Here is a 27,300-nt window from a genome sequence, read left to right as displayed (position 1 = left end):
GTTGACGCTTGAACAACATTGGCTTGAGCTGTGCAGGTCCACTTATGTGCAGATTTTTTCATTCATAAGTACTACAGTGTACTACCCTAGAATCTGTGGTTAGTTGAATCCATACAGTGCAGACTGTTGGGATAGAGAAACTGCATATATGCAGGGCTGCTATAAGTTATATGTGGATTTTTTGTGCAGAGGGTTGGCAGCCCTCATCTCCTTCATTGTTTAAGGGTCAACCCTTGAACATGTTTAGCAGAATGGGGAAGAGATTAGTCTCTAGAAAGTGTGTTGTAAAGACAGTATGCTATTATTGTGTCAGAGAGGCCAGAGGAAGAGAATAAATTTCAAGAAGGACTTGATTAACAGTTTTACTTCCTCAGAGAAATCAGAATATGGGTAAACAAAATAGTGTTAAATTTGAAAATGAGTTATTTATTTTGGTAATATATTTTTCTTTTGGTGAATGTTAGAATTCCTCAAAATCTCTCTTATATGTTTACTGGTTTTATCAAGCCAGTTACAACAGTTTTATTTTTTATATTAACTTATTTATCTTGGAGCCATTTATTCTAAATAGCTATCTTTAATTCATATGTAATAATGTTGCCATTAATTAAAGAATTTTCAGTGTTAAAGTAAATATTTAGAAGTAATCTTTTAAAGTAATTTGATACCTGGATCATTGGAGTGTGATAGTTTCCCTTAAGATATATTAATTATTTACACTTAACTATAGTAGTAGTTAGAAGGTGACCAAAGCATATTTTAATCATAGGTATGACAGTGTCTGTCTCCAATATCTCATGCACATTCTTAATTAAGTTTTTTCTTTTCTGGGTTGATAAGCTTTAAAGGTTCTTTAAACATAAGGAAGGGCTTTCTACAGGTGAAAGTGAAAGTGAAGTTGCTCAGTCATGTCCGACTCTTTGCGACCCCATAGACTAGCCTACCATAGATTATAGCCTACAGGCTTCTCCATCCATGGGATTTTCCAGGCAAGAGTACCGGAGTGGGTTGCCATTTCCTTCTCCATTTCTACAGGTAATTCTTAGCATAAATTTAGTTTCTCAGCTGTTTGATTCTTGGGCTATGAGTCTATCTCATAAAGTATTAGGGTATTTTTAAAAATTCATAATTTTAAATTGTGGAGTATTTTCTAGGTGAGATACTTGTTCCCTTCTAATCAATAGTATATTTTTAAAAAATGATATATTTTAAAGTGAAAATGTTAGTTGCTCAGTTGTGTCTGACTCTTTGGGACCCCGTGGACTGGAGCCTGTCAGGCTCCTCTGTCCATGGGATTTTCTGGGCAAGAATACTGGAGTGGATTGCCATTTCCTTCTCCAGGGGATCTTCCCAACTCAGGAATCAAACCCAGGTCTCCTGCATTGCAGGCATATTCTTTTCCAACTGAGCTATGAGGGAAATACTAGAGTGGGTAGCCAGTCACTTCTCCAGGGGATCTTCCCAACCTGGGGATCGAACCTGGGTCTCCTGCATTGCAGGTGGATTCTTTACCATCTGAGCCACCCAAAAATTGACCCTGGTCATAGACTTGGGGTAATTCCATTAAGATGATTCTGCCTAAGAAAGCCCATATTTTAACCATCCTGATTGAGTTCCTTTAGGAATTCATACTTCTTGTACATCTCTGTATGTGTTCCTCACAGTTGATGTAACCTAGACCCTGTAATTTTAGTCTGCATCCTGGTGCTTTTAGTGTACCTCATTTCTAGATTATCCAGTTCTTCCACTTCTTGAAAATTAGGTGTAAAGGATTTTAGAATTGGGTAGGACTCTAGTGATCATTTAAATGATCTCTGTCATTTCCCAGAGATACTAAGTGATGAACCCATTACTAGAGGAGAGGTCTTTTCATTCTTGGGCCTCACTCTTCTGTCTCCTTTAAATTTCATCTTTCTACTTCACAAGAATTATGTTAGAAGTTCTGGATTGTATTCTGCCTTGTAAAGGGTATTAGTATGCTTCATTAAGGGCTTCCTGTTAACTCAGTGGTAAGAATCCACCTGTCCATGAAGGAGAGACTTGGGTTCAATTCCTGGGACAGGATGATCCTCTGGAGAAGGAAATGGCAACCCACCCATTCCAGTATTCTTGCCTGGGAAATCCCATGGACAGAGGAGCATGGAGGGCTACCGTCCAGGGGTTGCAAAAGAGTCGGACACAACTTGGCAACTAAAACAAAAACATTCTTCATCAAATATGACAGTTCTGTCATCATCAAAGCTCTTAATTTATAAGTTTTTATATCAATTTAATTTTTTCCAAGTTTAATATAAGCCTCTAACAAGATTGTGCTGCTCCTTTCTTGAAAATATTTCTAGAATTCTTCAGTCAGTATGAGAATTTTCCTACAAAGGAGTCATTTTAACTTCTGATCTTTTCATCTTTTACTTTAAAAAAACAGAACAAAATATCCTTCTCATAGTTCAATTCCTGTTCTTTAAGTTTTTGCATTAATAAGTAAACATTGTCTCATTGATTTTCTCAGCTAGTACGAGTTTTATTGTGTGGTCTTTGTTTATGTATGTCCCATAGTGTGTAGCAAGCATGCTTGATATTAGGTGTATAGTTCATCTAAACTTTACTTATTTTGAAATTTTGGTGGTTTTTTTTTTTTTTTCTTTTCTGTTTTTAAACTAATTAGAGCATGATTATAAGTCCTAAAATAAGTTATACGTAATATTAAATTTTATGTTGACTTACTCTATTGAGCATTTAATTTTATGATAGGTTCATTAACTTTATTTCTTAAATATATTTTTTAATTGAAGTATAGTTGATGCATAATATAGCTTCATTTAACTTTATAGCTTAATATGAATAGAAAGGAAACTTATTTTCTCCCATTTGATTTTTGAATGTAGGTCTCATTGATTTCTAGTTAAACATGCATATTCAAACACTGCCTTTATTATTAAATTTTTTAAGTATTCTTAATCATACATATTCTGACCCTGGTTTAAGAAGAATCCGAAAAAGATTTCTTTTCAGAGAGAAGTATTGAACTATTTTTTGTGGTTGGCATAGTTAATCATAGCATAAATCATAAAAATAGCTAGAGTATATTTAGTTATATATGTGTGTGTGTGCGCTCCATCATGTCCAACTCTTTTGCGAGCCCATGGACTGTAGCCTGCCAGGCCCCTTTATCAGTGGAATTTCCCAGGCAAGAATACTGGAGTGGTTCGCCATTTCCTCCTCAGAGATTCTTCCAGACCCAGGGATCAAACCCACATCTCTTTTGTCTCCTGTGTTGGCAGATGGATTCCTTAACCACTGCACCACCTGGGAAAGCCCTATTTAATTATTTAGGAAAATATTTTCCTACTTTGTTTCAACTAGAAAGCCTAGACGGCATTTTGTAGTTAGAACTGTTTTTATTATCTGAGGACCTTTTCCTAAAGATAAATTTGGCATTTTAAATAAGATGGTGATGGGCACCTTTTCTAATTAGTTTGTAAGTAGAGCAGATCTATTTTCTTTAATGAATAGTTAATCCAAATAATGTACTTTTGAAATACAATTTCATATTCTCCATAACTCTGGAGTTACACAGATGGCTTATCCCAAGAAAATCAGTACCATTGTGCCATATTCACATGGCATGTGTTACTGTACAAGAAAACAGTGATCTTCAATAGGATTGCTATTTTTTTCTTTCCTTTTTTGAAAGTTCACCTCTCCCAAGTATTCTTTTAGAGATCTTCTCCTAACTGTAAACATTGGTAGATAGCACGGATATAGGGTTGATTAATCCTTGTGACAACTTCCCTCCAAGCACCCCAAAAGAAAAATGTGGAGCAGGATTGCCTAAATGTTATATGAAGGATGCTATACGTAGGAGTGTCTGACAGCACTGAAAAATAGATATGTGAATCCAGTCATTTCTACTTGTAGCCTTTCATGTTGTAGAAAATACAAAGCTGTCTGGCTACTAACACACTTAGGTTGATTTGGTGAAGTAGTTCTTCTCTTTCTCAGTTTTGAATAGTTTTAAAGGAGAGTTGGAATCAGTTCTTTCCTCTGTTATCTTATCCTCCAGGATTCTTCACAACCAGGAAATGATCCTGTTTCACTCATTCATTTTCTTGCTTTCATGTAAATCTTTTAGTGTATTAGACATAGATTGTTTCACCAAGTTTCTTTCATGTGATTAAATTTTAAGGAAAGTTATTGCTTTTCCATTATTATCACCATTTAAAACAGCATTAGTAAGCACCAGTGTCCTCATTCCTTCTTTTCAACAAGCCAGAGGAAAAACCAGTTTTCTTTATGAAGTAAATAAACCTGTTTGTTGTACTGTGGAAACTTCTTAGGCAGAGCCCTTCCTTTTAGAACATTTTCTCTTTTGACCAGAATGCAAACTTGCCTCGAGAAGTCAACTGTTCTTCTGTGAGAAGTCAACTATTCTTCTGAGTTTTAATTTCACTCTGTACTTGGTGAACTATACATTCATCCCTATGCCATATTTTTAACACTACAGAAAATTACCACGTCTCTCTTTTCCAAGCATTTACTGGGATTTGGGGATATTACTAATAAAACTCAATTTGTTCTAGATCAGTGGATACCGGAACAGAGAGGAGGTATTTCTTACCTGATAATGTGTGTGTGTTCCGATTCTGCTAATCCAGAAATCCAGTCACATTTGTTGAAAATCATCCTTAGTTGTTATTTGTTAGGGAGTCAACTCCCTATTTTAGTTGTTTTCTGAAATTCAGTCCCTAGATGTGCTTTAGATAGGGTAGAATTTTTACTCTTTCAGAACACTGCTAAAGAAGTTTTCAACTGGAACATAGTCTGAAGAAGCACTGAGAGCAAAAAATTCAGAGTGGTGATTGGCCACCTCTGTTTGATTGACAGGTTGCAGGGAGAAACCCATTCGTTCTGGATTAATGGAACTGGAAAACAGAAAACAATTATCAGGTAAAAAAAACCTTTTCTTTAACCTTTGAAATTCACCATTTAAAAAATGAGTCAGACCATCAAGGGAATTTATTACCAAAAATAAAAATTTAGTGTCTTGTAAGCAGTGATCTCTGGCTATTACTTCAAGAGTTACAAAAATCACTACAGTTACTCCACATTGTCAGCCTTTGCTGAAACGGCTTGATTAAATACAGATAAGATGGACTGTAAGGTGCAATTATGTTTTAAATCTGGGTTAAAGACATGAAGCAGAATTCTATGGGTGGGGGAGAATGGTGGTGTTCTGTTTCCTGACTTGTGTCTGGTCTATGGATAAAGCTAATACATTGGTTTTCAAGGCTTTTAATCTGGCACTTTTCATGAATATTCACAAATTTTGTACTGTACTGTGTTTTATCTTTACCTCAATAGGATATATACTTAAATATCTTTTACCATAGAATTTTTAGTAATAATAGTCACCAATCACTTCTTTATATTTTAATGGCAGTTTTCTGATTGTTGGTTAAATATATTTCAGATTGAAGGCCAAGGACATGGTGCAGTATTTGACTGCAAATGCTCTCCTGATGGTCAGCATTTTGCATGCACAGACTCTCATGGACATCTTTTAATTTTTGGCTTTGGCTCCAGTAGCAAATATGACAAGGTAGAGTATGATGATGCCTCTATATATCTATTCCTTATAATTGTTTGTTTGCTTGCTTTTAAATCCATAGATGTATAGGGATTATAATTCATGGAGGGAAGTTATAATTTTTATATTTCAGAAAAAATAACTTTTACTTAGCCAGCTAGAACAATCTAGATAGCAGTTCTTAGGTTGGGGTATATAAGATATATATGGGAGATGTTCATAGAGGGATTTGTTGAAATTATGTAAAATGTTTTACTTACGTGGATAATATACATTTATCTGGGTACAATTCTGTGGCTTTTATGTGGTTCTCAAAAAATGTATGGCCTACTTTGATGGTAGCTAATTTTTAAAAAATATTAAAGATCCTATCTGAGATTAGTGACTAAAAGATTTAAATTGTTTATTTGTGGTAGAGTTGCTTAAAATGTTATAATAAAAATGGAAGTTCAGGTTTAAGAAGTTCTAAATTAAATGATAAAATTTTGAAGTTAGATGTGTTAGGTATGAATTTTTATTTCAGAAATTTTAGAGATGTTAGTTTTTAATATTATATAAACCATGCTTACTGTATACTTATGATTTTCTTAAATTGTATTAGTTTGGTTTCTTTGAAGAGTTTAATTCAAAGAATAAATTGATTTTTCATTGTAAAATACTAAATCAAATGACCATGCATAGTCATTTTAAAAAACAAGATAAATCATGGTAGCTCTGGGAAAGTAAAGGTACTGTTGAAAGATTTATGCCTGCATTTAATTTTACTATCTAATTTCAAATTACATTACTTTTAATGTTTTTTATGAATACAATCTCTTCCTGTTCAAGGGAAAATTCATAGTATCTACTTTTCTAATCATAAAATTTAATGCAGAAAGTACAGATAAGGATTTATTTACAATTAACTCTATAAAATATTATTCTTTTATATTGTTTAATACCATGATTTATATTTAAATGTTTGCCTTCATTTAGAAATCTATAATGATAAATTTTTCTTTGTCCAATCTTTTATGGGTCTTTCTTTTTATAGATTGCAGATCAGATGTTCTTTCATAGTGATTATCGGCCCCTTATCCGTGATGCCAACAATTTTGTGTTAGATGAACAGACTCAGCAAGCACCTCATCTCATGCCACCCCCTTTTTTGGTTGATGTTGATGGTAATCCTCATCCATCAAGATATCAGAGATTAGTTCCTGGTCGTGAAAATTGCAGGGAGGAGCAGCTCATCCCTCAAATGGGGGTAACTTCCTCAGGTAAATGATCATTTGAATAGACATCCAAATTTTCCTTTTGAAATCTTTTAAAATGGATAATTGGGTAGAACTTTGTTTTAAATTGTTTTGAACAAATGAGTAAAATGATTTTTTATATTCTTTTAAAAGTTCTTTGAATAATACTTAAGTATTGTAAGACAGTTAAGCAACACTGGAGGTTTAATTAATTTGGGGCTGTATCTATTTATAACCTTCTGGGGACTAATAGAGTACTAATAGGGTAAATCTATATTTGGTATGGGATGAGTCAATTCATTTATTCATTTGGCAACATACATTGTAAATCTCTGTCCCTGACACTTGCTAAGCTGTGGTATTCAGTAGTGAATTAAATGCATTCCTTGTTCTTATGGAGTGAGATAGGTTTGTAAACAGTTATAAACAAATATATAGTTAATCATGATGAATGTTATTAAGGTGAATAATATAGTGTGGTGTGAGAGAGCAAATAAGACTAGATAGCCTATTCACATTGAAGATTGTTTTAAGAAGTGATCAACTTTTGAAAGTTTAAAAGCAAGATAGGAATGAAAAGTGTTGCTGTTTTGGAGGGTGAAAGTTAACATTAGTTGAAGATTCGAATGGGAGTTGATTTTCTCATCACTTTCCTTATGTTGACAATAAGAAATTTGTTGAATGAAGCGGTAAAGGTTTTTGAGAAAGTGGGTAATCAGGTTTGCCTTTTTTTAAAAGAAGATCTAAGATTAAATCCTTGTTTAAATCCTTAACTGGATATATGACTTTGAACAATTATTTTGGTTTTCACTTACAATACCACTAATTCCACTTTATAGATTACCACTTTATAGGCATTATTAGTTCTACTTTATAGACAAAGTGGAATTAATAATACCTATGGACCTGTGATATTGTAAGGATTTTGAGTACCTGAATCATGGTAAACACTTAGTAAAAGTTACGTCATCATTGTTATTTTTAATAAATTAAATTTGAAGGGGGTATGTTTCTTTTTTTTTTTTCTTTTTTTCCTCTCTCTCCCCTATCATTTACAGTTGCTCGTTTTAGGTCTTTTATTCAAGCAAAATTTGTGTTTAATTCTGGACTCAAAGTGAGGTTGATGAATGAAATGGTTTGAAGTATCCTTAGCATTTTTGTGATTTACATAGGACTGAATCAAGTTTTAAGTCAGCAAGCAAACCAAGATATCAGCCCACTGGACAGTATGATTCAAAGACTACAGCAGGAGCAAGACCTGAGACGTTCTGGTGAAGCAGCTATCAGTAATACCAGCCGTTTAAGTAGAGGTAAGCAGGGACTATTTTAAGTGCAATATTTAAAAAATTAAAACAGTCTAAACCTACAACACTAGAGAAACAGTTTAACAAATACAGTAAATCCATGATATGAACTATTTGACTGCCAAAATAAGCATAATCATGCTTTTGAAGAATATTTAATGCCTTAAGAAAGTGTTCATAATACAAGGTTTCAAACTATGGACAATGAGTTTTTTAATAGGTATATCCTTACAAATTTCTTGTAATGAACATGTTTAACTTAGAAAAATGTTTAAAATAAATTTCTTCAAATAAAGTTCTTGAATAAATTTCTTTGATAGTGGAATACATTCAAAACCACATTCTTGAACATCTCACCACTCTTATTGTTGTATATTACTAAATTTTAGAGAAAATTTAAAGCAGATTTATGAACTATGAATGTCATTGGGTTTGTCTGTTTTTGCTTCTTACATGGTTTTCCCCAAAACATACAGTGGGCATTTTTTAAAAACAATGATTTTACATCTTTGGAGATAGTCAGTAGTTATGATTCATTAACTTACCTGATCAACTAAATAACCTTATTTTGTTTTCATTAAGCTTTGCTTGTGGTTCAGTTCCTGATTTGGTAATTTGATTATTTGCCATAGTATGAAGTTTCATGTGAAAGATAGTATGGGTTTTTTTTCTCCTGGTATTTTTTTGGTTTGTTTGTTTCCTGTTATAAGCTAATGGAGAAATATCTCTAAATAGAGCTTTCTATATTAATTTTTGCTCTTAGGCTCTACAAGTTCTACCTCAGAGGTTCATTCACCACCTAATGTAGGACTAAGGCGTAGTGGTCAAATCGAAGGTGTACGGCAGATGCACAGTAATGCACCAAGAAGTGAAATAGCCACAGAGCGGGATCTTGTAGCTTGGAGTCGAAGGGTGGTAGTACCTGAGCTATCATCTGGTGTAGCCAGGTAAGGGGAGTTATGAATTTGTTTGTATTCATTTTGAGTTGGTCTTCAGAGTACCTTTCCAGCTCTAATTTGTCTTAAATTTATCTGAAAAGAGCTAATGTTTTAAACTATTCATGACTCTGGAGAAAGGTTAAATTTCAGTAAATGTCCCTTCCTAGGATGATTCAAGTAAATGACACTTATGGGGGTAGGAGTTGTTAAGGTGAATGGGAGGAATTACAAATTTGGCTTGAACAAATACATGAGATTTTACTGAGTAGCATATTTGAACTTTAGTTTGTCTTGCTTAATTGTATCTTAAAACACATTTCATAAAGTTTGTTACAACTGAATTTTTTGTGGATTTTACTAATCATTCACACCAAGTCATTCACAAGCATAGTGAAAATACATTATTTATTGATAGGTTATTACTGATTTTTTTTTTATATTGAAAAATATATGTGTGTGTGCTCAGTGGCTTCAGTGATATCTGACTCTTGCAACCCTATGGGCCGTAGCCCACCAGGCTCCTCTTGTCTATATTTTCAAGGCAACAGTACTGGAGTGGGTTGCCATGCCCTCCTCCAGGAGATCTTCCCAACCCAGGAATCAAACCCATGTCTACTGCATCTCCTGCATTGGCAGGCGAGTTCTTTACCAGCTGAACCACTGGGGAAGCCCATTTTAAAAGTATACCTGTAAAATTAAAAAGTGTTGATTTAATGTAATCCTATTCTCAAGGTCATTGCTGTGAGAGAAGTTTATATCCAATTCCTTTTGATTCTTTAGTAATGAAATACTCATGAAATAGGTCCATTTGAACCCCAACTAATACTTACTGTATATTTTAATACTGTACTGTAATAAAAAAAAGGATCAAATTTGATTTTAGGATTATCTAGTTCTTAAGAGAGTAATTGTATAGTTAAAATATTTTAAATCTGATTATGCTTTTTTGATTGGATGATACTTCAAATTTGTTTTAAGTTTTAGGATTATACATCTGAAGTTTAAATTTGAACCATAATTTTATCTGATGACAAATACACTCAGATGTTCTTATTAAAAATTAACTCAGTATATTTTTAGTTATATTGATGTCTACTTGTTAATTACAATGTTAAGGTTTGAAGAGGGTACAGTAAGTAACACACATCATTTTAAAAACAGATCTGACTACTTGAAAAATGACTCAGAAGAATAAAATAGGAAATCAGAATATTACTTCTATTATTGATATAGCTGTGAAGAACATAACTATCTGCATGAATGTTTGCTTCCTTATACTGAACTTCAATACAGGTAGCACTGGGCCACGGTATTTCTCTCCATGTGAGGCAGTGGTTTGTCTTTTTAAAATGCAGAGCAGAATGTATACATTACAAGCAGGCATAGAATTGGGCTATTCTAAAATGGATTTTCCTTCTAGAGCATCCTAGTGAAATTGGTTCGCTCTTCCTACCACCAGCAACGCATGCAAAACAGTGCAGCCCCTCTGGAACAGTTTGGCGTTTTCATAGAAACCTAGACTATCGCAAGATCCATTGATGGCACTCTTGGGAACTTAACCCAAAGAAATTAAACTTATTTTAACCCAAAAACCTCTACACAAATGTATAGCAGCTTTATTCATAATAGCCCAAACCTAGGAATACCCTAGATGTCCTTCACTGAGTGTATAATCAAACAAACTACAGTATATCCACACCGTAGAATACGACTTCATTAAACAGAAACAGCCTGTTGGTACACATCTTGATTGAGTCATGAGGGCTTTATGCTGAGAATCCCCGTTTAGGGACTACTCTTGACATGTCAGAAGTATAGAGATAGAGAATAGACTAGTGGTTGCTAGACACTGTGGGGAGCAGGGGCTGAGGAGAGAAGAGAAAGGTGGGTGTGATCATTAGCAGGGCACTCAAGGGAGCTTTGTGGTAACGAAAATGTTCTGTATCTTGACTGGGGCAATGGATACAGAAAGCTGCACATGTGATAAACTTGGATAGAACCAAACACACACACACACACATATGAGTAGAATAAAACTGGGTGATTCTGAATATCAGTGGGTTGTATTCAATATCCAGATCCAAGTTATGATGTTGTACTATAATTTTAGAAGATACCACCTTTGGAGGGCACTGGGTAGAGGATACAAGGAACCTCTCTGTATTATTTCTTAGAACTGTGTGTAAATCTACAATTATCTCAATAAAAAGTTTAATTAAAAAAAAAGAAACAAAATTAAATCCAAGGCTGTTCTTTTCACAAGATTTAAGTTCATTCATTTCCATTCAGAATTCCAACTAGCTGCATTAGAGGTTCTGCAGTTAAGTATAAAATGACAGCATTAATTCACCCTAGTAATAAAATATCAACATTATAGGGCACTTCCAAGTTTGAATATTAACTTTCTTCCAACTGTGTGAACTCCAGGGAAAAATTAAAGTTCAGAGAATAAATACCCTTGCAGTTCAGAAACTTTGAAGTTTTAAGGAATTAAAATTCTAAAAAAATTCTCTTGTCCTTGTGAGTTCAGGTTCTATGAAATTAAACTTAACAGTTAATGTTCCTCAAAACTTCTGTACCTCAAATTCAGCTTGATACCTGGATAGAGTTGAAGTTTTTTCAGTGACTGAGGCCTGACCTTCCTTTCATCGGAGAGAATGCAGCTCTTTCAGGGCTTTGGGAGTTAATAGTAGATCTCCCTCAAAGATCTGTTGTGCCTCTGTTTGTTTGAAGATTCCAACTATCTCTGTGACACATTAAGATGATCACAGCATAAGCCCAACACTGTCATAATTAAATTCTGTTTTTAATGTTTGACAGTGTTCTGAGATCCTAAAACTTTATTTGCCAAAGACCATAGCAGAAAATGGTAGTATCAAATTCAGATGGACAGATTCTTTCTTTCCTACTGGAAAGACATCCAGTCATTTAATACTAAATGTCCAGAACTCACAGTCTCTGAATTGAAGCTCAGAAATCTTTATCACATGCCTAATCTGAAAAGAAAACATTGATGCCTGACATTTCCTTTGGGGAGAAATCGGTTACAGAAATTATAGTTTAGGATATGTGGCTTTGAATTCTCTTTCAGTAGGCAAGAAGAATGGAGAACTGCAAAGGGAGAAGAAGAAATAAAGACTTACAGATCAGAAGAGAAAAGAAAACACTTGACAGTTCCGAAAGAGAATAAAATGCCCACTGTCTCAAAGGTAAATAGTGATTACTTGGATGTGTAGTATTTGCCTCATTAATATAATGACCATTTAAAGGTGGTTTTGTAATTAAAGATGTGAACATTATAGACAGGCTGTTTAACTAATGAAATAAAGTTAACATAGTTAATTCTCAGTTGCCTTTAGATTATCTTTGAATCTTTATACATGTCATACTTTCTAGTGTACATTTGTCTCAAATTCCAATTGTAATATGCCTGTTAAATCCAATACATTTATACCTTAACCCTAAGCAAGATCTTTTTTTAGTTTTGCCTTTGGTGGCACACTCTAAAACAGTGTTTTGGTTTAATTTTTTGTCTTTTTTTTTTTTTACTGTTTTGCACCAATGTGTTATTGCAGATAATCAAGTCAGCTATGCTGCTATAAATAATAGTTCTAATTTTCTCCATTAAGAGAGATAAATTGTCCCTCTTAGTTTGCCCTATTGGTTTTTCTGTCATCCTACTGTGGAAAAAATTTTCAGTCCAGTGGATTTCAGTTGGTTATGCCCTAATCTGGGGGAGAGATGGAGTTAACTGCTGGAGTATCAAAGGATGACTGGTCTCTTGACCCAGCTTTGTACTTCGTCCTCTTATTTGAGCTCCTCAGATGTTCTGAAGTAGTCTCCTTTATTATAACTCTCTCTTCTGTTTTGTAACCCTTCACAGAACTCAAGTAGTCCTTTGCCACTTAATGTTTTCCTGTAGGTAAGAGTATCCTATAAGAGTATCCTACCTTGGCAACAGTAGGACCCTGCCCTGCTAGAATTTCTCTTAGTATAGTTTGAAATAATTTTTTCTTTTTTAAGTTTTTTGTTGGTTGCGGTGGTGGTTGTTTTCATGGTGCCCGGAAAGCATACCTATTTTCAGTTTCCTTTCTTCTGACTCCAAAGATGTGGGGACATGAATTCGTATAATGATTGTGAGCTAGTGCTACCACTTTTATGGATAGGATATGGTAATATCTATAAAATTAAAAGGATGTGCTTATCTTTTAATAGTGCTTCTTCAAAGACGTTTTTAGAAAGGAAAGGATTGATGTGAATATATGTATGTTTGTGTGCATGCATGCAGATATTTATTGTCTCTGGTGGCAAACACTGAAACAACTTTAGTGTCTCTTGGTAGAAGAAAGGTAGGATGTCATGACATATATACATGGAATATTATATAGTTTTTTTTTGTTTGTTTTTTTTTAAAGAAGTTAGAGTTCACTCCATTGCTGTGGAGAAATACTCATGATGTATTTGTTTAGTGAAAAAAAGCAAGTGTAACAGTAATATTTATAACATGACCTCATTTTTGTTTTTCACATTTTATGAGAATGGAGAAAGGTTTGAAAGCACTTACCATGCGACTAATAACATTGATAATCACAGATGTACAAATTGTGAGATGCTACCTTACACCTCAGAGTTGGATTAATTTTTTCCCTCTAATAATAGAGGGTACTGACTGTGTAGGGGAGTTGTGTAAGTTAATGCAGAAAAACTGTTTAGAAAGCAGTTAGAAAGTTGATTTTGACAAGAAGTATGGATGTGAGAGTTGGACTATAAATAATTGATGCTTTTGAACTATGGTGTTGGAGAAGACTTGAGAGTCCCTTGGACTGCAAGGAGATCCAACTAGTCCATCCTAAATGAGATCAGTCCTGGGTGTTCATCAGTCCTGGACTGATGCTGAAGCTGAAACTCCAATACTTTGGCCACCTGATGCGAAGAGCTGACTGATTTGAAAAGACCCTGATTCTGCGAAAGATTGAGGGCAGGTGGAGAAGGGGACGACAGAGGATGAGATGGTTGGATAGCATCACCGACTCAATGGACATGAGTTTGGGTGGACTCTGGGAGTTGGTGATGGACAGGGAGGCCTGGCATGCTGCGGTTCATGGGGTTGCAAAGAGTCAGACAAGACTGAGCGACTGAACTGAACGTGGTCCCCAAATGAGTGTCTTAAAAATATTTTTCTTAAATATTTATTTCCCTTTAGGGAAATGTATTTCTCTGATATAAAAGCCTTGGTAGGTGGTCAAGGTCTGGTTTGATGGCCTCTGTGTTAGGAACTGAAGCTCTTCAAATTTTTCTGATTTTCTTGTGTGTGAATTTGACCTCTGGCCTCAAGATAGCAGCATTTTCATATAAGGCTGCAGGAGGGAAGGCAGTTTCATTAAGGAAGGTGCAGAAGGTACACGTGCTCTCCTGATGAAGGTTTTTTGAACTTTTTCTGCAGCACTGTACCAGATAGCCTGTTGCCCAGAATTTAGTCACTTGAAAGTCTGACAGTGAAAATTTCATTTTCTGTGCAAGAGGAGGGTAACAGATGTTGGTTGACAGCCGGCTTTTTCTTCTGCATTAGATATAAGTCATGTTCTTTGACTTGGAATTCATCCTAAAGAAATAAGAATTGTGGATAAAGCTTTACAAAATGAAACAAAAAGCATTTTTAATGAAATAGTTTTGAGTAGGTAAATAATATTTATGTTAAATGAAAGAAGCAAGATCTATTACATTTTTAACATACTCAAAGCATATGAGATACAGTTGAGCATCATTTCCTTTTTTATAGCTTTTACATATTTTCACAGAACTACAGAACCCTTCAGTAATTCTTTTAGAGAATCTACGTGGCGTAAATTTTGAATGTTAGCATGAGAAGATTCACTTGGCTTTTACAAGTAATAGCCCCAACACAAGTAGAGCTACAGTGCTGGAAAGACATGACAAGACTGGTTGTGGGGAGAGCTGCAAAGTGGAGGGGATGGAGGGGCAGGGATGCTTGGACTTGGGTTTGCAGTATCACAAGTCTTGAGGTACACACCCATTCCCCCATGCATATATACAGATGCTTTGTTTAGAAGACAGAGCAAGACCTAGATTATTTTTTCTTTTTCCTTCCCTTCGAAAGTGCCACCCAGCACACTTGTGAAACCGGAGTCAATCATATTCAGATACTCAAAATAGCATATTATTCTGAGAGAGAGAAGAGACGATATTGGAAGCATGATATAGCAACAAGCTGTTTTGGGGAGTGTTCTGTTGGAGAAATTAGGATGAAACCTGTTGTCCTTGAAATGGAGAATTCAGTGGAAGAGTTGAATAGAAGAGTATCAAACACTGAAAAATGAGTTAGTAAGCTGGAATATGAAGTTGAAGAACTCTTCCAGAATGTATCAACAAGGGATAAAATAATGGAGAGAATGAGGGAAATGTGAGAACCATATATATATATGTTTTTTTGTAAATGTGTGTGTTGTATACACACATACATACACACTAGAGGTATGTAGTAAAAAAGCTTTATTTAGTAAGAATCTTCGAAGAAGAGAAAGACATACAGAGGGAGCAAAGAGTTGAAAAAAATAATGAACCAAAATTTTGTATAATTAATCTCCAAGCAAATGCATAGTTTGCCAACTAAAATAAAGAAAAAATAATGTAAAATATAAAAATATAAAACCTCAGGTGAGCATATTATAGTGAGATTTGAAAACATCTAAAGGAAATATCCTGGAAACTTCTGGAGAGAATAAGAGAATTACCTTAAAATAACCCTAAACTTGACTGATGTTAGTTTTTGTTTGGTGTTAACAGAGTGGGTTACATTGAGCACCCTACAGCAAGGAGAGTTAAGAAGGCCTTAAGGAATTGATTGACATTAAGAAAACTATCTGCAACCCCAACACAGTAGTGTTTGTGCCGGTTTCTTATTGGGATGGTGACAATATGCTGGAGCCACGTGCTAATAACATGTCTTGGTTCGAGGGTTGGAAAGTCACCTGTAATGATGGTAATAGCAGTGGAACAATGAAGCTTAAAGCTCTGAATGGCATCCTGCCACCAACTTGTCTGACTGACAAGCCCTTGGTGCCTGCCCCTCCAGGTAGAACCAGACCTGTCCCTGTGGGCCAGTCTCAGACTGGGGTTCTCAAATCTGGCATGTGGTCACCTTTGCTCCAGTTGTCATTACAACTAAAGTGGAAAAAAAAAAAAGGTCTGTTGTGCAGTTAAAGCCTTGAGTGAAGCTTTTCTGAGGACAGTATAGACATCAGTGTCAAGAACATGTCTGTCAGAGATGCTTGCCATGGCGTTGTTGCTCCTGAGAGCAAAAATAACCCATCGATGGAAGCAACTAACTTCACAGCTGAAGTGATTATCCTGAGCCAACCAAGCCAAGTGAGCTGTTCACCTGTTCTGGATTGTCCACAGCTAACATAGCTTGCAGGATTGTTGAACTGAAGATGACGATGGTCACTGTTCTGGGAAGAATCTTCTGAAAATAGCCCCAAATTCTTGAAAGGTGTTGATTCTGCCTGCCACTGTTGATAAGGTTCCAGGCAAGCCACCTGTGCGTTGAAAACTCCTCTGACTATCCTCTGGGTCGTTTTGGTATTTGTGAATGAGACAGAGATTTACTATGGTGTCATCAAAGCAGTAGACAAGAAGGCAGCTAGAGCTGGCAAGGTCACAGTGTGTGCCCAGAAAGCTCAGAAGGCTAACTGAGATCATCGCCAATACCTGGCACTCCAGCCTTCATCAGTGGTGGAAGAACTGTCTCAGGGCTGTTTTGTCTTGATCAGTCATTTAGCAAAGAACAATTAATGATAGCAATGATAACAAAACCTTAAAGGAAAGGAGAATGTTTTGTGGACCATCTGTTTTTCTCTGTGTGGCAATTTTAAATTAACTATTTTTTAAAGCAGTACTTTTTAATGGAAACAACTTGACCAGAAATCTGTCACAGAATTTTGAGATCCTTGTAAAACAATGAGGGGGGTGGTGGGGTGGGGAAGTGAAGATATAATTATAGGTTCAAAGGAGTTAGGATATAAATAAGAGGTTCAAAACTATTTTCTGTTAGCACTTTGAAGATAATGTTCCTTTTTTATTGTATGATTTATTGCATGGTGTATATATAAGTCTGACGTCAATCTTTTTTTGGAGGTAATTTTTAGTATTTTCCATTTATTTTTTATGTTCTTTAGTTGGGTTTCTTTTTCAGGTGTAAATTCTTGAGTTTGTTGAGTTTTTTCATGTCTGTAACTGTTGGACTTTCATTTATTTTGATTATTCTTAGTTGTTTTCTCTGCTGCAGAAGACTTGCCCCACATTGGCTTCCCACATTTGCCTGCAGCAGGAGAGAGAGAGCCAGTTACCTTGGTATCCAAGCCTCGTAGCGACCAGTTAGCTTTGTGATCACTGTTTTGTTTCCTAGTTTGCCTCTGCCTGTCACTTATGCCTCACAGTCTGAGGTCCTCTTTCCTTTATCAAGGATATAAGAGAGTTCAAATACTAGACTTAGTCTGTTTTTATGAATCCTTAATCAAAAAAGATTTTTATAACCTATCAATCAGCAAGTGAATTTCAGCCTATCACTAACTTGTGTTTTAGCTTAATGTTAAAATACTTGAGCTGGTATTATAGTCTGCTGCTAAGTCGCTTCAGTCGTGTCCGACTCTGGGTGACCCCACAGACAGCAGCCCACCAGGTTCCTCTGTCCATGGGATTCTACTTATGTGATAATCTTAAACATGAAAGAGAAAAAAATGGAACTTTTAAAAAGCGTTTTCTTTAAGCATACTGTAAATAAATTGAATTTACTTTTTTCCAGAATCATGCTCATGAACATTTCGTGGATCTTGGAGAAGCCAAAAAGCAGCAGGCAAATCAACACAATTACCGCACAAGATCTGCATTAGAAGAGACTCCTAGACCTTCAGAAGAGATAGAAAATGGCACAAGTTCTTCAGATGTGAGAGCTCAGCACATTCATAAATTTCTGTTTTCATTTTGACTTGTTTTTTAAAATATAACCTGTATTCTTTGCATCCATTGATATATTTGTAGATGTAGCTCAAACATGGTATGTCTAGGTCTTAAAATGACAGTGATAGCTGAAGACCATAGTGTGTGTTCAAGGCATGGCATAGTTATTCATAACCTCAGGTCCACAAAACAAGTGCATCTGAATTAATTACTCCCATTATGATGAGGACTCTGAAGTTCAAAGATGTTTAGGTTACACATTTACCTAACTATTAAATGGTAGAGTAAGGAATTAAACCCGGGTTCCTTTTACTCCAAAACCAAGCTTTTTAATACCATAAAGCTCTAGTCTGTATAATACAACTGATGAATAGACAGTCAGCAGTTTTAGTTACTTTATAATCTCTGTACCAATTTATAGCTTTCTCAATGTAGATTTTAAAATACTCCTTATGTATAAGTATTTCCATAAATACCATTGTCCCCACACAATTATGTATTCTTTCAGCAAAGACAGTCCATTTGCCTTTATAAATCAAGCTTGCTTATATGTACAACTGTCTTTCTTCTGCCCCACTCTCCTTATTACCCTTCACTCACAGTTAAGTCAAAGACCGATCTGAAGTGTTGACAGCTATACGTTTTTGAAGTCATGTTTTGCAGTGGCAGGCATGCGTGAGGATTCTCCACATATATTCTCTATGGACAGGGTTATATTAGCTCAAACTGAGAGTTTCTAACCATAATTTAAAAGTCTCCGCTGGCTTTAGGTCCTAGTATAGCCAGAACAAAATGATATTTTTAATCTGGCAAAAAGAGAAAACATACTCTTTATATAAACTTGACATTTAACAACTTAGATATACCACAAAACATAAAATATGTGTGTGCTAGTTGTTTGCATTATAAAGTGTTTTTTTATTTTTGAAAGATTTATAGTATCCTCTTAAATAAAAGTTTCTATAAATTTTTAAAATACGAATCAACTAAAACTGTATTTCCAGGTACAACTGTTAGATAAGAAAATCACAAATTCTTTCATTTGTCTTCAAAACTAATTTGTTTTTACCTTAAGTTTGTAGAGGAGAACAGTGAGAACAGAATATCACCTTTGGCACAATATATCATTTAAAAATGAAACAATCTTGGATTTCTTGGTTAAAATATTTTGTAATTCCATATAGTACCTTTTTGTATTTAGAATATAGAAGTATGTTTCTGTTCTTCCTCTTTAAAGAAGTAATATACTAAAGGTGGGAAAAATTAGATAATTTGTTTAGTTTCTTTTCAGTTAGTGAGCAGAGATTGTTTGCTAAATAAAATTTGCTTTTAGATTTTGATCTTTACATATTTGCTTGATTTTCAAAGCTCTTTGAAAGTTATGGAATTACATTCTTCATTTTTAAGACATGATAATGGGAAAATTTTTCTCCTCAAAATGTTATATTTGATTAGTAGAAGAATATGTTTCATTATCCTCATGAAATCTGAATATGCCCAGTAATTAATAACATGAACCATTCTTGTTAGAATGGGTTTAAGCTTTGAAGTAAAATGACCTGAGTTCAAAATAGGCTTTGTTGCTTATTAATTGTGCTGCCTTAGATAAATTTCTTAGCCTGTTGAAGTTTTAGTTTCTTTTATTTAAAAACCTATTTCCCTAGAATTAGTATTATGCTGCTAAGTCGCTTCAGTCGTGTCCGACTCTGTGCGACCCCATAGACGGCAGCCCACCAGGCTCCCCGTCCCTGGGATTCTCCAGGCAAGAACACTGGAGTGGGTTGTCATTTCCTTCTCCAATGCATGAAAGTGAAAGTGAAAAGAATTAGTATAATACTTGCTGGTTAATAGAGAACCAAAGATTTCAATATGTTAAAATAATGAGATAATTTTTTAAATGGTAGGATAGTGTAAATAGAATAAAATAATGAAGCATATTTCAGAAATCACTTATAACTGGGGAAAAAAGATCTGTTTCCTCTCACCAGTCACTGTTTTGTCTAGATCAAATGGGATGATATATACAAAGTGCTTAGAACAGTTTCTAACCTATTAGTAAAATCTTAATTAATATAAATTGCTATTTTTATTGAAGCAAGATTTTGTGACCACAAAACAATTTTTATAAAGAAAATGGCTTCACAGGTAGTAGCGTGTGTTGACCAATGAATATTTGCTAAAGAGAAACAGAGTGTTTGGGTAGTTTTTAATCTTCCTTATGTGTATAAAATAATACCTGAATTGGAATATTCTTTTTTATATAATAAAGCTATTTTAATAATAATTATAATAAATAAAACCTAAAAGTTCCTAAATTTAAGTTTGGTATCACCCAATCTAGAAGTTGTGTTTTGAGGCTTTAAAAAGTTAATCCATCCAAGAGATTGCTCTGAATCCATTATTAATAAGTATTTATCTTTGAGAATTGTATTTTACAACTAATTTAAATCAGATTTTCATAAGATATCCTAATATGATTCATACTACTAGATATCACTGATATTTTCTATTAATATAATCATATAGAATGTTATTCTGTAAAACTACACAATAAAATATGTATTCACTATCTCTTAGGAGGGTGAAGTTGTTGCTGTCAGTGGTGGAACATCTGAAGAAGAAGAGAGAGCTTGGCACAGTGATGGCAGTTCTAGGTAATTTAATGAATTTTTTTTTCCCCACAAGTACTAATAAATTCTTTAGAAAGGTAAAGATTCTTTTCTACCAGAAACATAGTTCAGAGTCCTTTTGGGTTTAAAATTGTAACTAGATCTACAAAATGATGCTTTTAACTTTTTTCCTCAGTTGATATTTTATCTTCTGAATGCTGTTATTATTTGTAATAGTGAACCACAAACTAGTTTCATTACTGGTTTTGAGAAATACTTAAGCATTAAGTTATGAAAGTAACAAGATTTTGTAGAATTAACTATCTTTTATAGTGGAATTTGTTAAATGCTAGTAGTATTTTCTTCTGGCAATGAGAATAAGCTTTCCCTTTTTCCTGTTTTTCCCACCCCATTTGATCATTTAAGCAAGGGTTCCTTCAGCCCATTAACTGGTGATTCATATTGTTACAGAGCTTAATGGCCTTGCCTGACATTGTGAGGTCTTAGTAACAAGAAGGAGTAGAGCCTTTGGGAATGCTAATTATGTTTAGCCCTTGATACTTATTCCTTGACAGCGTTAGTTCTTAAAATTCCAAAGAAACCAGGAGGCTATGTGTAAAAATTCTTCACCTCTTATTATCACGGACATTATCATAGGACATATTATCCTGTTTCCACAGTAGTTGCTCCCAGTAATGATATGCAAGTGTTCATCATTATGTCTGGTAATTTCCTATATTTAAAACAAGACAGCAGAAGAAAAACCTGCTTTCTTTTGGTTTAGCAGTGGAAATAGAGTATAGTTATATTTTGGAACACCTCAGGTTTTACTCCAGACCACCAAAATATATTGCAGTAAAGCAAGTCACATGAATTTTTATTTTCCTAGTGCATATAAAAATTGCATTTTCACTGTACAGTGAGGTGTGCAGTAGTGTTACCTCTAAAAAAAAATTCAACATTTAAAAACATCATTAAATTAAAAATAATGCTATAGGGAAAGTGGCACCGATAGACTTGCTTGATGCCAGGTTGCCACAAACCTTGAATTTGTAAAGAAACGAAAGAAGAAAAACCACAGTATCTGCAAAGCACAATAAAACAAGTTATGCTTGTATCTCAGACCATGCAACAGCATAAAAGTTCTTGTTTTGAAAAAACAGTGTTCACTTCAGCTGTTGGAGAAACTATTGTAAAGAACATAGGCCTCTGGCATTTGTAGTTCTGTGCTGGCAGCAGCAGATTTTCTGTAAGAGCTGAGTGTTCCATAGCATAGCAACAGTGAGCAGTTTGGCAAGTGCCATTTACAGTGATCATGACTGAAGTGAAGTGAATCAGTCGTGTCCGACTCTTTGCCACCCCATGGACTGTAACCTACGGGGCTCCTCTGTCCATGGGATTTTCCAGGCAAGAGTACTGGAGCGGGTTGCCATTGCCATCATGGCTGAGGTCAGTGTAAATAAATGCTGGTAAGTTCAGTATAGCCAATTGGATGGCTGTTTGCCCTGCAGATATATTCCCAAATATCCAGAATAGTTTCTGAAAATGTTTTTTATGTAACTTTAAAATTTTAAGTTTTAAGATAAAGTCATGAAAACCATACTAGAAAACACCTTAATTATTTGACTTTTATCTGCAATGATTATTCTTAGGGAGATAACAGGTAAATTGCCCATAAAAAAAGACACTTGGGCCAGAAGGATGAGGTAGTAGAATAAAACTCCAGAAAAATATGACTTAAGCCTTGTCAGTGATATTTTTAGAGAAGTGAGGATATACATTAGTAAGTCTAGGCAACCTGATAATTGATTTTAACATAGTACAATTTAGATTCCATTAAGGCAATTATATTTATAAAACTAAAAAGTCAAGTACTAAATATTCTCATGTTCTAAAATTAAAACAGAAGACAACTTAATTGGATTCTTTATTTTGCAGCATCAGTTTAGTAAAGCTTAGATCTGTTAGAGTTTCCAGTGAGATACAACCAATGGCAAACATGATTGATAATGATATATAAGATACTAAGGCCTGCATTTTTCTGAATCTTACTGTGCTTTGAAGCATAATATATACCTCGAGTGTATGTAGACGCTTAGTAAAGTTTGCAGGCGTGATCTTCCCACTGGACAGAATACTTGTGACCCTTCCAGGTCGATACCTAGCTACGGTGACGCCACCAGTGCTCTACCGTGGGAGTTCAAGAGTGCCCACCTACCCTCAACAAGGGAATTCTTATGCTTCTTCCTCAACGTTGATGCCTCCTATGCTATCTAGAGCTCTCTTTCTGTTACTAGAATTGAGGAAACTGACCGTCTCTCTGCTGCTTACCTTTGTGACCCCACAATATTTTGAACACATGTAACACTCAAATCTATATTTTTGTTAAAATTAAAAATGGTATTTAAATTCATTGTTTAATTAGAACTACTTTAATTAGGCCTCATTTATCCTAAAAAATTTTGGAGATATATAAGTAAGTTAAGCCTGCAGACTTGTAAGAAACTGGAAGATGAGTTGAAAGTTAGGAAGTATTTTTAGTTCATTTAGTATGTGCTGTTCTGTCATTGTCTGTTAGTCACTCAGTCGTGTCCCACTCTTTGTGATCCCATGGACTGTAGCTCGCCAGGCTCCTCTGTCCAGGAATTCTCCAGGCAAGAATAGTGGAGTGGGTTGCCATTTCCTCCTCCAGGGGATCTTCCCAACCCAGGGATTGAACCCGGGTCCTCCTGCATTGCAGGCAGATTCTTTACCATCTGAGTCACCAGGGATGCCCATTACTTTTTATTATGATCTTTCTTTATATGTGCATACAGCAAAGTCTTAATGCGTATCTTGTTCTGTGTATTTTTTATATCCCTCTTTCCTTTTAGTGACTACTCCAGTGATTATTCTGACTGGACAGCAGATGCTGGAATTAATCTGCAACCACCAAAGAAAATTCCTAAGCATAAAACCAAGAAAGCAGAAAGCAGTTCAGATGAAGAAGAAGAATCTGAAAAACAGAAGCAAAAACAGATTAAAAAGGATAGGAAAAAAATAAATGAAGAAAAGGATGGACCAGTATCACCAAAGAAGAAGAAGCCCAAAGAAAGAAAACAAAAGGTTGAGTTATATACTTATATATATATTATCTATATTTTTCTATATATATAATTACATAAATAGATATTATACATATTATATATATATATATGTTTTTTGTGAAAACAGACTACACATTTTAAAAGTGCAGTGGATAAACATAAACATTGTTCAGGTATACCAGCTAAGTAGTAATAGAAAAAACATGGGAGTTACACAGTAGTAAAATAAAGCATATAGAGATCTATTTAGTTTTCCTCAATTTTTAAAATGTTTAAAATGTGAGAGTATTTACTTGTAGAATTATCATATTGTTATATATTGAGCATTTGATCTTATGAGCAGAGTTTTCTTGAGACTCCAGTAGAATTTGTTTATTTATGTAAAAAAATAATGCTACAAAACATATTTTATTAGCCTTTAATTGCCTTTGTCTTTCAACCATCCTTACAAACTCTCACTGCTGAAAATGCTCCTGTGGTGACAAGCCTTCATTCATTTACAGAGCTTGTGAGCCATCACTAGTCCTTAGGGCAGTAGTATTGGTTTGATGACTACATCTTTAGTCAGTGGATAATTTGAGACGGATCAAAGAAAAGGGATAAATGTTATGGGAATAAGATCTGTTAGTTCTTATGGAGTCGGAATATTTTAAAAACAGGAACTGTTTAACTTTTGCTCTAAAGGAAATGAAATACAAGGGACATATTGTCTATTCCCCAAAAGACTGTAAGTTGGAAGCACATTTGGTGAAACAAACGGAAGGTTTTTTTAAAAACCGATGCCAATTTTAGAATTAAATGGAAGATGTTATCTGTAGAATTAAATACTAGGGGGACTATAGGATGTTTATCTTTAGAGAGCTTTGAAAAATTTCAAGACTGCATCTGTCTTAAGTGTTTATTCTATCTGCGTCAGTTGAGCTTTTGTTTTGTTTCAGCTATATAATTATGGATTACTTTAATTTGGATTCTGCAGCCTCCTTTGTCACCTCCTTTGCCTTTGTCTGGAGAATATTTACCAAAGAGAACGCCACACATTAGCCACAGTATTCCTCCTCTTCCTTGCCTGTGATGGTAAATGTAGGCTGACCCCATTATTTTACATGATAGACATATAAAGCTGATTAAGCCATGTATCTGGCAAATGAGGTAAACATTTTTGTTTTTCCATCTCAAGACAGTTTTGCAAACTTTGGAGGTTTGCAGTGTTAAGTCGCATAATTCTTTTGTCCTAAGAATGCAGTTTACTTCACGAGGTCCCCTTTTATTTGATAATTATCCATAAACTAATGCCTCAGGCTTCTTCTTACATGCCACATTTGGATCCATTGTTACTATTTAGCATATTTTAATTTCACTTTTTTGCTTAAAGTATTACCCCAGGGTCTGTTTGCCACTAATTTGTTTGGTACATGTTTCAAATAGTTTAGGGTTCGGATATTACAGGTTACTCCCTGTAATTTGGATTTTGTTTACATGGTTTGTTTTCAGCCTATCAGTGTATCTGACAGTAGATAGAATTGCTCTTATTCCTTAGTCATCTTATCTCAGGTAAACACAGTAACATTTCCTTTCTTCTGCATAGAGTTGTAAAGCTGAAAAATAACTGAGACATCATTAGTTGATGTTTATTGCATCTGTGAAAAAGTAAAATATCTTCCATATGGTTAATTGTTTGAATCAATAGAAGAAAAAAAAAAACCTTGTTCGGCACATGCTTATTAGAATTCTCCTGAGATGCAGTACAGTTATCCCAGATAGTATCTGACATGTATCCCTTATGTTGTTTAGGAGCTCTGGAAATCAGAGCAATGAATTTTCATCCAGTGCCTGCAATACAGTCAATAAAAAGAAGTGTAAGACATAGTACTTACTCCAAAAACAATGTGTGACCAACAAGTTGTTTGAATCCCCTCTCCCCAAAACAGGAGAAATACCACATGATACATTTAATTGACAAACCAAAGGGAGACATCGTAGAGTTTCAGATAAGCCTTCCAGAAGAGGTCAGATTTTAGGTGGGCCTAGAAGAATTGCCATGGATAGAAAGAAAATAGATTAATTACCTTTATCTCCAAAATTAAATCTCAGTTCATGAGGCTGGAAATTTAGAGAACTATCGATGTGTTTTATCCCATAAATGATTATTAGTACTGACAGAAATCTAACCAAAACTTCAAGGATCCCCAGGATCTGAGTAAGGTTTATTATCATAATGATTCTTGGTTATGCCATAGTCCTACAGTTATAAATATGATTACTTCTATTTAATATCCAATTTACCTGGCTTCATGTAAGAGCTGTTAGCTGTCCCACTCTGGGAAGAAATACTTGAGTAGTGTAACTAGTAGTTTTTATTGAGGCTGGAGTTAGTAATTTTTAGCCTTTTCCTGCCTTTTTTCGTTTTACCTAGGTCAAAGGAAGCCTTTTTCAAATACTTTAACTGAGCTCCTCATTATATGTAAGACTGATACAATCTGTGGATCTCAGTACATGGGATGGATTCATCTCACGTATAGTAAATGGCCAGAGTCCTTTATCCCTCCGTTCTTCTCCACAGAGTGCTCCTAATGTGTTTTAACAAAAATATAAAGGTGGTTAATAGGAAGAAGAGTTCGTAGGAAAATGAATACTGAGTAACAGCTAAAGGAACCTGCTGCAAATAGTATTCTTTGATACCCCATTATGACTGTGTTTCTTTTTATGAACTTTCATTAATTCATAATTAATTTCATTAATTCATGGTGATAACTGCCTTATAACTTCCCTTTTCTTAAGCAAACACAAGAGAATAAAATTTAGAAGTCTTAGTTTACAAACACTGAACCAAAACATTTCTAATCAGCAACATGGTGTTTCTCTACTTATATATGTTAGGTTTCAGCTTTTAGAAAATTGGTTTTTCCAAAGTCTAAGGTAAGAGTTTCCAGCCTATCATGGCCACTTGTAGGTGACCAGAAATTTTAAACTTTTCTTAAAGGCCTATTCAGAAAGTTAAGAAGTAAGAGACCTGGCTTGAGAGCATTCTGATTGAAAAAAAAAAATTTTTTAGAAGCTTACATATGAAATGGCTACCTTAACAGGGCTAGGGAATATTCTTGGGCTATATGCAAGTATAATGTCCAGCCCATAAAAGTTAGCCTTCTATATCCTGGCACTGCTCAGCCCATATAAGAATATCTTTCTTACTTCTTAGCAACATGCTATGCCTAGGGTTTTTTAAAGAAAAACCTCGAATATGTATTGGTTTGTTACATGGTATGTAACAAACCAATGTTTGTGAAACTGAGAGAATGTTTAGAGGAAAGGCAACTACACAGAGCTTCTGTTTTGTTGTTTATGGGAATATCTCATCACCTACTTTTGTTTTGAATATTGTCTTTGGAGCTTTGGTTGATGTAGTACTTTTTTATGGAGTGAGTTGGTGAGATTGAATGTAACTATTTTGCCACTACTACCATCCTCCCAGAATAAGGTTTTTTAATACTTAAAGAACATATATTTTTATACAAAGATCCCTTTCCCCTTTTGTGTTATTAACTACCTGGGCAGACTGATAGATGAATGC

At 34.7% G+C, this 27,300-nt stretch overlaps 1 protein-coding gene across 4 annotated transcripts in view; it reads left to right on the top strand.

Moving 5' to 3' along the window:
- The window catches only part of PHIP (pleckstrin homology domain interacting protein), a 129,129-nt gene that overhangs the window by 67,585 nt on the left and 34,244 nt on the right, over nucleotides 1-27,300 (top strand). For 3 of the 4 annotated variants that reach the window (XM_055534851.1, XM_055534850.1, XM_055534848.1), the window contains exons 16-23: nucleotides 5,468-5,596; nucleotides 6,618-6,843; nucleotides 7,992-8,129; nucleotides 8,887-9,070; nucleotides 12,153-12,270; nucleotides 17,883-18,023; nucleotides 20,615-20,691; nucleotides 23,520-23,751. In XM_055534851.1, the coding sequence (XP_055390826.1) occupies nucleotides 5,468-5,596; nucleotides 6,618-6,843; nucleotides 7,992-8,129; nucleotides 8,887-9,070; nucleotides 12,153-12,270; nucleotides 17,883-18,023; nucleotides 20,615-20,691; nucleotides 23,520-23,751 (1,245 nt within the window). The remainder of the gene's footprint in view (nucleotides 1-5,467; nucleotides 5,597-6,617; nucleotides 6,844-7,991; nucleotides 8,130-8,886; nucleotides 9,071-12,152; nucleotides 12,271-17,882; nucleotides 18,024-20,614; nucleotides 20,692-23,519; nucleotides 23,752-27,300) is intronic. The other variant, XM_055534849.1, reaches the window with a different exon arrangement.

Source organism: Bubalus kerabau, chromosome 9 (genome assembly GCF_029407905.1).
Source record: "Bubalus kerabau isolate K-KA32 ecotype Philippines breed swamp buffalo chromosome 9, PCC_UOA_SB_1v2, whole genome shotgun sequence".
Classification (NCBI taxonomy): Eukaryota; Metazoa; Chordata; class Mammalia; order Artiodactyla; family Bovidae; genus Bubalus; species Bubalus kerabau.
The sequence above is the reverse complement of the archived record's forward strand: the minus strand, read 5'-3'. Positions and strand labels throughout refer to the sequence as shown.